The following is a 12,768-nucleotide window of genomic DNA, read 5'->3' as shown; positions in this document are numbered from 1 at the left end:
AATGAATTCCCGAGCAGACTTAAGCGCTTGCCTGGAGGCACGCTTTGATTGGTGTGTTAGTTAATATGTTGGTGCTGTAAGATTTCCACGCAGGGATATTGGCACTGGAAATTAACCCCCAGTATTCATTCTGCTTCCCTCGGCTTATCTACCGGATGCCTGACATATTGTGAACACTGTCCTTTATCATTTACTAACTGAGAGGTATCAGTAGCCCCATTGAGCTCCATCTGCCTTATATTGCCCCTTTCTCTGACCCCTCCCTAAAGCTAAGACCTCATTTTAGACCTTGCCTACATATATTAGTACCAGGGTAGTTCTACCTAAAGCCTACGCTACACTGACAGATGGTCTTTATGTCAGATATTGATTATTTGGCACCACTGTGACAATAGATTGTCGATCTGACCACTGCTGTACCAAGTTTTTATACTCCTGGTTGCAGGACCTCTATAGGAGTCTAGAGCCACTACTGAATGGGATTAGTGTGAATCAGAAGTGGCTGTAAATCCTAATGATCTATTCTTCTGTGCATGGAACCTTGAGCCTTGGTGAGCCACCGTATCTGCCTGTACTCCTGCATTGTTACATCTGCCATCCTCATCCTCTGGCCTCTGCGTCACTGCAGGGAGTGGGTCCCCTTCCAACGTCATCCTTTGGCCTCTGCGTCACTGCAGGGAGTAGCCCCTTCCATCATCATCCTCTGGCCTCTGCGTCAGTGCAGGGAGTATGTCTTCTTCCATCATCATCCTCTGTCTGGCCTCTGTGTTACTTTAGGAAGTGGGTCCCCTTCCATCATCATCCTCTGGCCTCTGCGTCACTGCAGGGAGTAGCCCCTTTCATCATCATCATCCTCTGCGTCACTGCAGGGAGTAACCCCTTCCATCATCATCCTCTGGCCTCTGCGTCACTGCAGGGAGTAGCCCTTTCCATCATCATCCTCTGGCCTCTGCGTCACTGCAGGGAGTAGCCCTTTCCATCATCATCCTCTGGCCTCTGCGTCAGTGCAGAGGCCAAAGATCAGGATTCGATTCCTCAGAAGACAGTTCAGGGTTTGAGTACTGTACGGATCCATCTTGCTATGGAGAGGGATGATGATGCATGACGGAGGGGAACAATGTCCTCAGAGGTTGCCGTCATTTAGCTGTCTGGCATTTCCGGATTTTTAAACAAGCTCATTAGCCCTCTGTATATACGTTTAATTCTCGTCCATGTTTAGTATAGCGTGTGTATGCAGGTTTTTCTGTGTGCAGCCATCTGCATGTTAGGTCTTCTCTAGGCATGTGACAGCGAGCAGGTGGATTACAAGGACGCACCGATCAGGTTGATGAGCGGATCACAGATATGCAGCCATCTGCATGTTAGGTCTTCTCTAGGCATGTGACAGCGAGCAGGTGGATTACAGGGAGCACCGATCAGGTTGATGAGCGGATCACAGATATGCAGCCATCTGCATGTTAGGTCTTCTCTAGGCATGTGACAGCGAGCAGGTGGATTACAGGGAGCACCGATCAGGTTGATGAGCGGATCACAGATACGCGAGTTATCCTAATGCTTGGAAATAGGAAGTGTATATAGCAAGCAGGGAAGCGTGGCAGCAGCCACAGCAGTGGTGTGTATTGTGTACAGAGAGCTCATACAGGGGAGATGTTTGAAAGTATTAGGTAGCCAGGGGGAAGGTTGGTTCTCATATCTCATCAGAAGAACAAACAATCCTGGATCATAAATGAATTATTAAATGGGAGGGGTTGATTTATTTGTCCTTTAATATTTAACCACAGGGTTAGTAACCGGTTGGGAACAGCACAGTATCTCCTGTCTATGTAAATAGCAGTGCTGCAGGGAAGAGATACTGGAATGTGCAGGAATATATCAGCGCTCGCTGCATCTGCACTGCGTCCTCCAGAGAGCCCAGACTGCAAGCCTCACACTTTCTCATGATTTAACGTCCTCCCCGATCCCCCGATATTAATGCTCTGCTGTGTCACCTCTGATGAATTCCGATTACTGCATGTGAACAAATAGCATGCTGAGAAAACCCTTGTCACAGTAATCATTCTTGCTGATGATCTGTGGATGGGGGTGTTGTGGCTTCTGGCTCTTTTCTGCGATGCCTGTTCAAGCCGTGTAATGGAGAAAAAGAACGATGGAATGGAAAATGGGACCCTAGTACTAGGGAGCGTGGGAAAAGATGAATGAAGAAGTCATCCCACAGCAGATTCTTCATTCCCTGGTCGTAATCCGGAGGCGCTAGGAAAGATGTTTACATACCAGGTGACAGCAGACCTTTACTATTGAAAAATAAAGCCTGGATTCAACTGAATGGGTTAGAACTTCTTTAAGTTTGTTACTGCTGTCAACATTCTCATCTGGTAATTTTACTTCACTCCCTACCCTGGCAGAAAGTAGATCAATCTCTGCATTGCCCAGAGTTACAGACTACCCAGCAAGTTTATGGTGAACCAGAACTCCCAGGAGTGTGTAAGGCTAGGTTTCCACTTGTGCGTTTTGTTAGGCCTGGAACCCACTGAAAATCGCGATCGCTTGCGTTTTTAATGAGCGTTTTGTAAGCGATTTCATGAGCGGTTTCTGGCGATTTTGGTAGCAATTTTAAAAAGTGTAAGCTTTTTTTGCCAGCGATTGTGTAGCGATTTTCAATTAGTGTTTTTAATTCTGATTGGTCCTTTCAATTAATTTTCTTTTTTTTTTTCTTTTTTTTGCAGTGTGCAGTAATTTAAAAACACTAGCGAATCGCTCTGTGTAGGTTTTGACGAGCGATTATGCCAGCGTTTATATACTTTACATTTCAAAAACGCTAACGCTAATCGTGAACGCTCAAAAATGCTGCATGTCCTGCGTTTGCGATTTTGCTAATCGCAATTGCTCCAGTGGAATTTGGCCCATACATATACATTAGCTGAGCATTTAGGGAAATCGATAGCGTTTTAAAAACCTCCCTAAACTCTCAAAAAAATCACTGTACTGGGTTCCAGCCCTTAAAAATTTTCATTGAAAATTTGCATTGATTTGGCAACTAATGGTAGTAAATGGGGCCGTTTCCATTCAATGCGAATTTTCGTACGCATGAAAAAGTCTGAGGTCCTGCATCGTTTTTTCGGACATCGCATACGATGCATAGGCAACGCATTGCAATGTGAATTTTCGCGTTATGTGCGCAAAAATTCGCATTAAATCCGTGGTTACAGGAGGTTGTTAGCAGTCATGACTAAGCTGTTACTAGGCAGGTTGTTATATTTAACTAATGCAAATTTTCACGTATGAAAATTCAAATAAAAATGCATACAAATTTACACGTGAATTTTCACCAATCCGAAAAATCTTATACGATTTTTGTGGGACCCCAAAATTTCACGCTACAGTGGAAACGCAGCCTAAGGGGCTAAAAGAGACCAAAAAGCCTCCTTTATTGAAATGCTAAGCAAAACAAAAGTTTGCTTTCTTAAAACCGAAGGTATTTGCGATAATTCAGGTTGGAGCGAGCATATGATGTCTCCGACAATGCACCACTGCTGACTATGCAAATCATCCTTTGTTGTCCCTGTAAGCTAACCACACCTCCAGATCTGCTGGGATGCAGTGATGTGGCAGCTTGTTAATTGTACAGAGCCACAATAAATCCAACATGCATAAACTGTTACCGATTGGTTGATTCTCATCAGTGCATGGCATGGATTAATGTGGCTCTGTGGAGTAAGACTTGAAATACCCAGAGTTAACTGGCGCGGCTGAAGGGGAGAGGCGTGGCTGAAGGGGAGAGGAGCAAATGGTAAGCATCTCCTCCCCCTCCAGGCTCTGTGAATGGTGATGCAAAGCAATGTGGCCACTGGCCACGCCTCCCCCAGGTCCCGTGCATCTTCAAACACAGTTGTTCCCCATCTTGTGAGGAGAGGAGACTGAACGGAGGCTGGAGGTTTTGCTGCTGCAATGAAAGGGGACTGAACGGAGGCAAGGTGAACATTGATTTTAGTGCTGGTGGTGGGGAGGGGGGATGGATCCCTTGACTGAGTCTATTTTTTGTGGTGGTGTAGGGGAGGGGGAAGGGGATTTTGTGAGTATATGATTCTATCTATGGCTGCTATGTGTGTGTTGCCTATGTTGGGGAGGGGGGAGGAACGATCCTGAAGCCGTGTGCTATGGGGGGGACGACGACGACTGTGAAGCCATGTGCTGTGGGGGGGGGGGAGAAGGATTCTGTGACCGTGTGCTGCCAACTATGCTGGAATGAGGGGACGGTGTGTTTGTGTGACCCGAAAAAGTGTGGGAACCCCTGTCCTACCACATAGAGCCACATTAATCCATGCCACGCACTGAGGAGGTGTGGTTAGCTTACAGGGACAACAAATGAGGATTTGCTTATTCAGCAGTGATGCATTGTGGGACACCTCAGAGCTCACTCCAACCAATTATCGCAAATCCCTCTGTTTTAAGAAGGAAAACCTTTGTTTTGTCTCCATCATGATACCTAAAAGCAGGGCTCTGGAGTCAGTTATTTTTGGGTACCCAGAGTCTGAATTGGAGTTGATTGTTCCATAAACTGAGGAGTCTGAATTGGATGATTTTTGTACTCACTTCTTAGCCATGCAAGGGCTGTGGAGTCGGAGTTGAGAAGTTGGAGCAATTTCGGGTACTTGGAGCCGGTGGTTTCATAAACTGAGGAGTCAGAGTTGGTTTCCCGACTGGCGCGCTCTTCCATTAGTCTGTGTGTGTCTGTCTACAACCCCACTGATGGCATCCTGTCAGCGAACTGGCGGCATGTTATGTACTAACATGCGCCGGGTCACAGTGGAGAGAGGTGGTCCTGTGAGAATGAAGAAGAGAATGCGTGGACTAATGGAGGAGCGCACTAGCTGGGACAGATGAGTCGCTAAGCTGCCAAAATCGCTGCAGAGGCCCTCTGGACCAAAATATTGTTGGGGTAATCCGGGTGAGCCGGAATGGTGGGAGGGGGGCTGGGTTAATGGAATTGTTCAAGAAAAAATTGGCTCAGGCTTAGGGATTCAGGGAGGGCTTCCCAGTAAGGCTGCACGATTAATCGTTAAAAAAATCGAAATTATGACGATTTCGAAATCACAAAAGCGTGAATTTTTCTTTACGCATATATTCTTCCGCGCCCCACCACGTTCCATGCGTATAACTATAGCGCAACTCCACCTTCCGGTCCAATCCCCCACAGCCTCTTCCTACTTCCTCTCCCAGGCGTTATCGCGTTGGTAGCAGCACCCTTTGTGATGATGTAATCAAATGTCATCACAGGGGGCACTGGTACTAACGCGAGGGACGGCTAGGAGAGGAAGTAGATGGAAGCTGGCGGTGTCATCCCGGAAGGTTAGTTGTTACTATACCCGCTCTCCCCCGCCGCTACACCTACACTGCCTAGCTACCTACACTGGAGGCACCTACCTAGCTAGCCTTTACTAGTGGCAACGATACTGGCTACCTATACTGAAGACACCTACCTTGGTAACCTATTGGGCAACAATACTGGCTACCTATACTGGAGACACCTGCCTAGCTAACCTATGGGGCAACTATACTGGCAGCACCTACGTAGCTAAATTTCACTAGTAGCATCTATACTGGCTACCTATACAGGAGACCCCTACATAGCTAACCTATGGGGCAACTATACTGGGGGCACCTACCCAGCTAACCTTTTCTAGTGGCTTCCATACTGGAGGCACCTACCTAGCTAACCTATAGTGAGAGCAACTATACTGGCTACCTATACTAGATGTACCTACCTAGATAACCTATACTGGGGCAACTATACTGGAGGCACATACCTGGCTGAACTATAGCCATTCAGATGCAGCCTGTCTTGGGAAGCACTGCAAACCTCTCCCTGCTGTATAAACCACTAGGAGATGCTAATAAATCTGACTTCCATATAAATCTAACGCAGCTTGGAATTAGGCCAATCACAAATGTCAAAGAATTTTATTGGCCCAGTTCCAAGATGCAAAGAATTTACTGTAGATTTGCATTGAAGCCGGAATTACTTGTGTCCCATCAACCATGTCTAGCAACCACTCCTCTGTGTCCCATCAACCATCTCCAGCCACCACTCCTCTGTATCCCATCAACCATCTCCAGCCACCACTCCTCTGTGTCCCATCAACCATCTCCAGCCACCACTCCTCTGTATCCCATCAACCATCTCCAGCCACCACTCCTCTGTATCCCATCAACCATGTCTAGCAACCACTCCTCTGTATCCCATCAACCATCTCTATCCACTACTGTTCTGCTGTTTCTCTGCTTTGAAACCTGATTGGTCGTTCTGGGTTATTGAGCCTCACATTTATATCCTGGCATTGCCGTATTCAGAAGGCCAGCTGGAATCTTTTCTCTGCAGTTTCCTCAACATGACGGAGAGTTTCTGAACATCCCTTCTGTTTTATGCAGGTGATGAAGGAATGGGAGGAGGCAGAGCGTCAAGCAAAGAACCTTCCAAAGGCTGACAAGAAGGCCGTGATCGAGGTAATGAGGTGGCTTACATGAGCTCATTAGTCTCACCAAACCTGAAAGGAAGGAGATGAAAGGATAGTCCACCTAGCAGAATATTTCACCTCTAATCACTGACGGGTCCCGTAACGCACTTACAGCCGCTCTACAAAAAGACAAGGCAATAGACAAAAGAAAAATGAGCGGAAACAGCACAGGGGATTCATTCCATGTCATAGCTACACATAAATGTATTTCTTTCCCGGGCATTCATCAACTCTCCATTCACATTACCACTAAGGTGCATTACCATAGAGGCCTCAGAGAGATTCCGAAAGTCTTGTTAGAAGACTTGTACGAAAGTCATTCCCCTTTTTTTTTTTCTGTCTAACTGCTCTCAACCAGCTGTGGAAAAATATAAAGTTGGGTCTGATTTTTAAGACAGCTGCAAAGGAAACTGAGGGTACAGTGTACAGCTGTCTGAAGCAACCAGTTGAGCCCTTCAAAGCAGAGGTCCCCAACCCTGTCCTCAAGGCCCAACAAAAGTACATGTTTTGCAGAAAACTACAAACATACACAGGTGAGGTAATTAGTGTCTCAGCAGAGCTGATTAACTAACTACCTCTGTTGATTTCCACAAAACATGCAGTGTTGGTGGGCCACAATGAGGGTTGGGGAACACTGCTTTAAAGGACCACTATCCTGTTTCCCTGAAATTAAGACATCCCCTGAAACATCCACTGACATCCACTAGCAGGAATTTCGAGCATGCTCAAAATATAAGCCCTCCCCTGAATTTAGGGCCTAGTGGCAGTAAGGGGGAAAAGTATGGCAACTTGTGTTATTACTGGAGCCCATGGTCCAGTAAAAACGGATTGGTTGTTTTGCCGCAGTTTTCTGCACATCTGTCCTGAAAGGTCAACCTCGCAAGATTTTTTATCTAATAATAAGAGGGTCTGGCAAGTTAAATAAATTATTTCCTAAATGGTATTCATAACCTTTGGATTACTTTTTGTTTTGCTTTTTTTAATTGATTTTGAGGTCTTGCGTTCTGTTAGAAGTCTTGCCCTGCCCCTACCTGCCATCTACAAACTAGTCTGAGAAGTTTCCCTGAGGCCTAGATGGATCAGATCTATACAGCCCAAGGATTTTGCAAATATTATTTCCGCTTTCTTACTTTAGTTTTAACTAAAGACAAGCACAGCCTTTCCATAAGATTGTTTAATCCCTCTTTAACTCATAAAAAATAAATATGAAACACTATAGGATTGCTCTGATGTCCTTTGAATGCATATTTACACTTCACTGAACCTAAGTGATTTCCGGCTGCAGGACAAATTTTAGGATAAAGTAATTACTGAGCAAATAAAGGAGAGAAAGGTATCTGCTTCTCCCCCTGTATACTTCCAAAACAATCTTATAATGCTAGTTGGAAAGGCAAGGTTATTGATGGTGATGGGCGAACATCACAAACGATCGTTCACAATCATTTTCACAAACTTTTGATTGCCTCAAATCCATTGACATTGACGCAAACGAACATTCGGGAAATGTTTGCGATGTTTGCTCATCGTGACATCAATTAGCAGCTAAATGAGGTATACCGCTTGAGTCTCAACCCTTCCAGTACCTTATAAATCAGATGACTTCAGCTGTAAATTGTGTGCTGTGTTTAATGCTTCAGATCATAGATGAAATTTTAGTATACCGCTTGTACAGCATTACGCCTAATGGGTGTGGCAGAATTCGATAACACCAGGTGTGCCAGAATTGTTCTGCTCAGTTACTCATGCTGGAGGAAAGAAGTTACTACACAGTGTACATTTTAGAAAGCACAGCAAAAAGTAATGATTTGATGGCTGGAAAAATAAAATGTTTGTTTTCCCAGGTAGACTTTTGCTGGGTGCAAATTGAAATGGAAAAGAATAATTCTTCATGACCCGTTCCTCCTCGCCATTCCTCTGCTAATTCTAGCCAAAAACCATACTGTCAGCAAGCGCTTGTCGACAGCTTCGAGCATGCACAGTAACACAGACCTACTAAGGCGGAAAAAGCTGAACCCAATTGGGTCTGTGCTACTGAGCATGCGTCGTGAGACGTTTGCACTTGCACAGTGGCACAGACCCAATCAGACTCTGTTTTTTTTTTTTTTAAAGAGAATATTTATTGATTTTCAAGAACAAAAAAAACAGTACATGAAGGATAAAAGGAATTTTTCCAGCAAGTATACAGAACTATGCTTAACATATGTATACATATAGTAGTCAAAACTCACAGCGACTGTACGATATAACCCATATTCCCGTCTGGCAGAAGTGTATCTAGCGACTTTAGATCCATTGTAGATCTTGAATGGCCACATTAATGTCAAGGTTGGGGATTGTGGTTTCGGAAGCATCTACCCACTTGGACCATATTCTATCGAATTTTTTGAATTGGTTCCTTGACTGAAACGTGATTTTATATAGAGGGAGGGCTGAGTTCACCAGTCTTTTCCAGTCCCTCAGGCATGGGGCTGTAGATAGTTTCCATTTCAGGGAGATGGCTTTCCTGGCGTAAAAGAGGAGAATTCTGGTGAGGGTCGCTTGACTTTTGCTACAAGGGATGTCGCCTACAATTCCTAACAAGCATAATTGGATGTCTAAAGCCACTGGTAGTTGGAGGGTGTCCCTTAGGAAATGTATGACCGATTTCCAATAGCCGTTAACTAGGGGGCAGTTCCACACACAATGAAGGAAGTTGGCATGGTGGGTTTTACATTTAAAGCAGCAATCATTATGAGCTGGGCTCATTTTTGCTAGTCTTAGTGGTGTAATATATGCTTGGTTAATCCATTTAATGTTTATGAGTTTATCGTGTGAGGCAATAATATCTCTATTGAAAAATTCCGTGTGCTCCGCCCATTTTTCCTGGGTGAGACTAGGGTCATGGGATGACCAACGTTCTCTAAGGGCCAGAACCTTCCTGTCGTTCCCCCTAGAGTTTAAGAAGTTATATAGAGTAGATATTTGTTTTGTAGGTTCATTTTTAAGTAGTATTTTCTCCAGCTCTGAAGGTTCGAGAGAGACTCCTGACAGGCCTAGCTGTGTTTGCATCGCGTGTCGCAATTGCAAGTAGCGGAAGAGGGAATGTCTGGGAAGACTAAATTCCGTACGTAGTGTATTAGACTCTGTTTTTAATGCTGATGTTCGAGCAGGTCCGTGTTACTGCATAGGTGCAATGTGACCATGCTTGGGAGGTTCCTACCACTGGATCAGTCAGGCGGTAGCCTCTGGAGGATCTAGAGCAGTGCTGAGCAAACTACAGCACTTGGCAGGCGGACGGATTCTTCTACTCCCTCCCGGCAGAGTCGCGATCCAAAGGAAACCAAGGGTCGGGTCTCCATGGCAACTGCGGCACGTGAGATGTCAGGACATGCCAGCATATTACACACTAGCACGTCCTAATGGCGTGTCATGTGACGCCCTGTGGTCATGGAGATCCGACCCTGGAAGTGGCGAGTAGGTGAGTGTTACTGCATAGGTGCAATGTGACCACACTTGGGCGGTTCCTACCACTGGATCAGTCAGGCGGTAGCCTCTGGAGGATCTAGAGCAGTGCTGGGCAAACTACGGCACTTGGCAGGCGGACGGATTCTTCTACTCCCTCCCTGCAGAGTTGCGATCTGAAGGAAACCAAGGGTCTGGTCTCCATGGCCACTGCGGCACGTGAGATGTCAGGAAATGCCAGCATATTACACACTAGCACGTCCTGATGGCATGTCATGTGACGCCCTGTGACCATGGAGATACGACCCTGGAAGTGGCGAGTAGGTGAGTGTTAACCCTCAGTTTCATTCAGCTTGAGACTGCAGGGAGGGATGAGGAGGGAAGGAATGTTAGGAATGGGGCCTGGGCCATGCCCAGGCCTGATCTAGAAGCTTCCCCCTCCTGAGGTATCAAATAAGTTTTAAAATGGCTGATGCAGCTCCGAAGGCAGATTTCACTTTAAATCTTGCTCTGTGCCAGGTTTCCATCAGCATATGGGTTCCCCGGACCTCAGTGAGACATTAGACAGTTCACAGAATCAGCCGGTGCAGCAGTTTGTGAATGGGAGCGAGGTGCGTTATGTTGATTGCGGATTTTTGGGTCACTTGAGAAGCCTCTTCATTAAAGCCGTAAACCAGCCCTCCCTTCTGCTGCACCATCCATGTAGCACTGTTTCCATGGCGACTGACAGTGCGTGCGTGCGGGGTTAATAGGCAGTTGTACTCCTCTGCTTAGCTTCATCAGTTTTAATGGGCAGCAGTCATTTGCAGAAAACAGTAATGATAAATGGCACACGTGTTGATTGTGCTCCTGGGAATGTACTAGTAATTGGTACATTGGAGTAACTGCGGCAGGCTCTTTTTAACCCGTCAGCTTGTTGCAGTAAGTAAAATCAACCTGATGGCAGTTTGAAAATAAAGGAGAACAAACCTGTTTCATTGACAAAAGCTGAAACAACAATAGAGGTTGAACTCCCTGTTACAGCTTCCCCTCCCCCCTACACCATGTGTAACCTCTCTCTCCATGTGTAGCATCCCACGTGCAGGAGAACACCTCCCATCGCATGTGCAGCATTCCACGTGCAGGAGAACCCCTCCCACTCCATGTGCAGCATCCCACGTGCAGGAGAACCCCTCCCACTCCATGTGCAGCATCCCACGTGCAGGAGAACACCTCCCACTCCATGTGTAGCTTTCCACGTGCAGGAGAACCCCTCCCACTGCATGTGCAGTTATCCCACATGCAGGAATACGCCTCCCATTCAATGTGCAGCATCCCACATGCAGGAATACGCCTCCCATTCAATGTGCAGCATCCCACATGCAGGAGAACACCTCCCACTCCATGTGTAGCTTCTCACATCTAGGCATACACCTCCCACTCCATGTGTAGCTTCCCACGTGCAGGAGAACCCCTCCCACTCCATGTGCAGCATACCACGTGCAGGAGAACACCTCCCATCGCATGTGCAGCATCCCACGTGCAGGAGAACACCTCCCACTCCATGTGCAGTTATCCCACATGCAGGAATACGCCTCCCATTCCATGTGCAGCATCCCACGTACAGGAGAACCCCTCCCACTCCATGTGCAGCATCCCACGTGCAGGAGAACCCCTTACACTCCATGTGCAGCATCCCACGTGCAGGAGAACCCCTCTCACTCCATGTGCAGCATCCCACGTGCAGGAGAACCCCTCCCACTCCATGTGCAGCATCCCACGTGCAGGAGAACCCCTCCCACTTCATGTGCAGTTATCCCACATGCAGGAATAGAAACAGCAAATAACCTCCTTACTTTGGGGAAAACTATATCACAATCGTCCAGCCGGTGCTCGGCGTCTAGCAGGTACACCACCCCTGCACATCCATAGACAATAGCAAAAAGAAAGACACGGCACTCAGGGGCTGTATGCAGCAACAAGCTGTATTGGAAGCGATGATACAAGTGATGACACATCGCTTGCTCCAATACAGCTTGTTGCTGCATACAGCTCCTGAGTGCCGTGTCTTTCTTTTTGCTATTGCACATGCAGGAATACGCCTCCCATTCCATGTGTAGCTTCCCATGTGCAGGAGATCACCTCCCACCGCATGTGCAGCATCCCATGTGCAGGAGAACACCTCTCACACCATGTGTAGCTTCCCACGGGCAGGAATTCACCTCCCACTCCATGTGCAGTTATCCCACATGCAGAAATACCCCTCCCACTTCCTGTGTAGCTTCCCACATCCAGGAGTACACCTCCCACTTCCTGACACCTAACCTTAACCGTCCTTCCAGCGCATACTCCCTTTCTGGCACCTAACCTCTCCTATCCCCCCCATGCAAACTCCATTCCTGATTCCTAACCTTAACCTGCCCCACCCCCTGCACAAACTCCCTTACTGAAGGGAGGCCTAACCTTCAACTCCCCCCTCAGCAAACACGCTGCAAAAAAAGTAAATACCGTTTACCGCCATAGGCACTCATAGAAATATCGGTGAATGAAGCCATCTAAGGCACCCATTACATAGTGCCGGGGACGCCTGCTGTGGAAACCGCAGCTACAAATAGCAGATGGCCCTGGCTTTCTATTTATCAGACGCCTAACACGCCCAAGTTTCCGTCCTTCATCAATATTTCAATGGCGGCGCCCAAACTTCTGCGGTTCTCCTGGGCCCAATTTTCAAATCCTAATATAAAGGTCTAGTACAGGCATGGGCAAACTCGGCCCTCCAGCTGTTATGGAACTACAAGTCCCACAATGCATTTGCCTTTAAATCATGACTGTAGCT

The 12,768-nt window shown here is 46.8% G+C and overlaps 1 protein-coding gene across 4 annotated transcripts in view; it reads left to right on the top strand.

Annotated features, from left to right (window-relative positions):
* The window catches only part of APP (amyloid beta precursor protein), a 323,251-nt gene that overhangs the window by 271,235 nt on the left and 39,248 nt on the right, over positions 1-12,768 (top strand). For all 4 annotated transcript variants that reach the window (XM_068270592.1, XM_068270590.1, XM_068270589.1 and 1 more), the window contains one exon: positions 6,427-6,501. In XM_068270592.1, coding sequence (XP_068126693.1) covers positions 6,427-6,501 — 75 coding nt within the window. The remainder of the gene's footprint in view (positions 1-6,426; positions 6,502-12,768) is intronic.

This window comes from Hyperolius riggenbachi, chromosome 2, assembly GCF_040937935.1.
Source record: "Hyperolius riggenbachi isolate aHypRig1 chromosome 2, aHypRig1.pri, whole genome shotgun sequence".
In the NCBI taxonomy this organism is placed as follows: domain Eukaryota; kingdom Metazoa; phylum Chordata; class Amphibia; order Anura; family Hyperoliidae; genus Hyperolius; species Hyperolius riggenbachi.
This window is presented reverse-complemented; position numbering and strand designations above follow the sequence as displayed.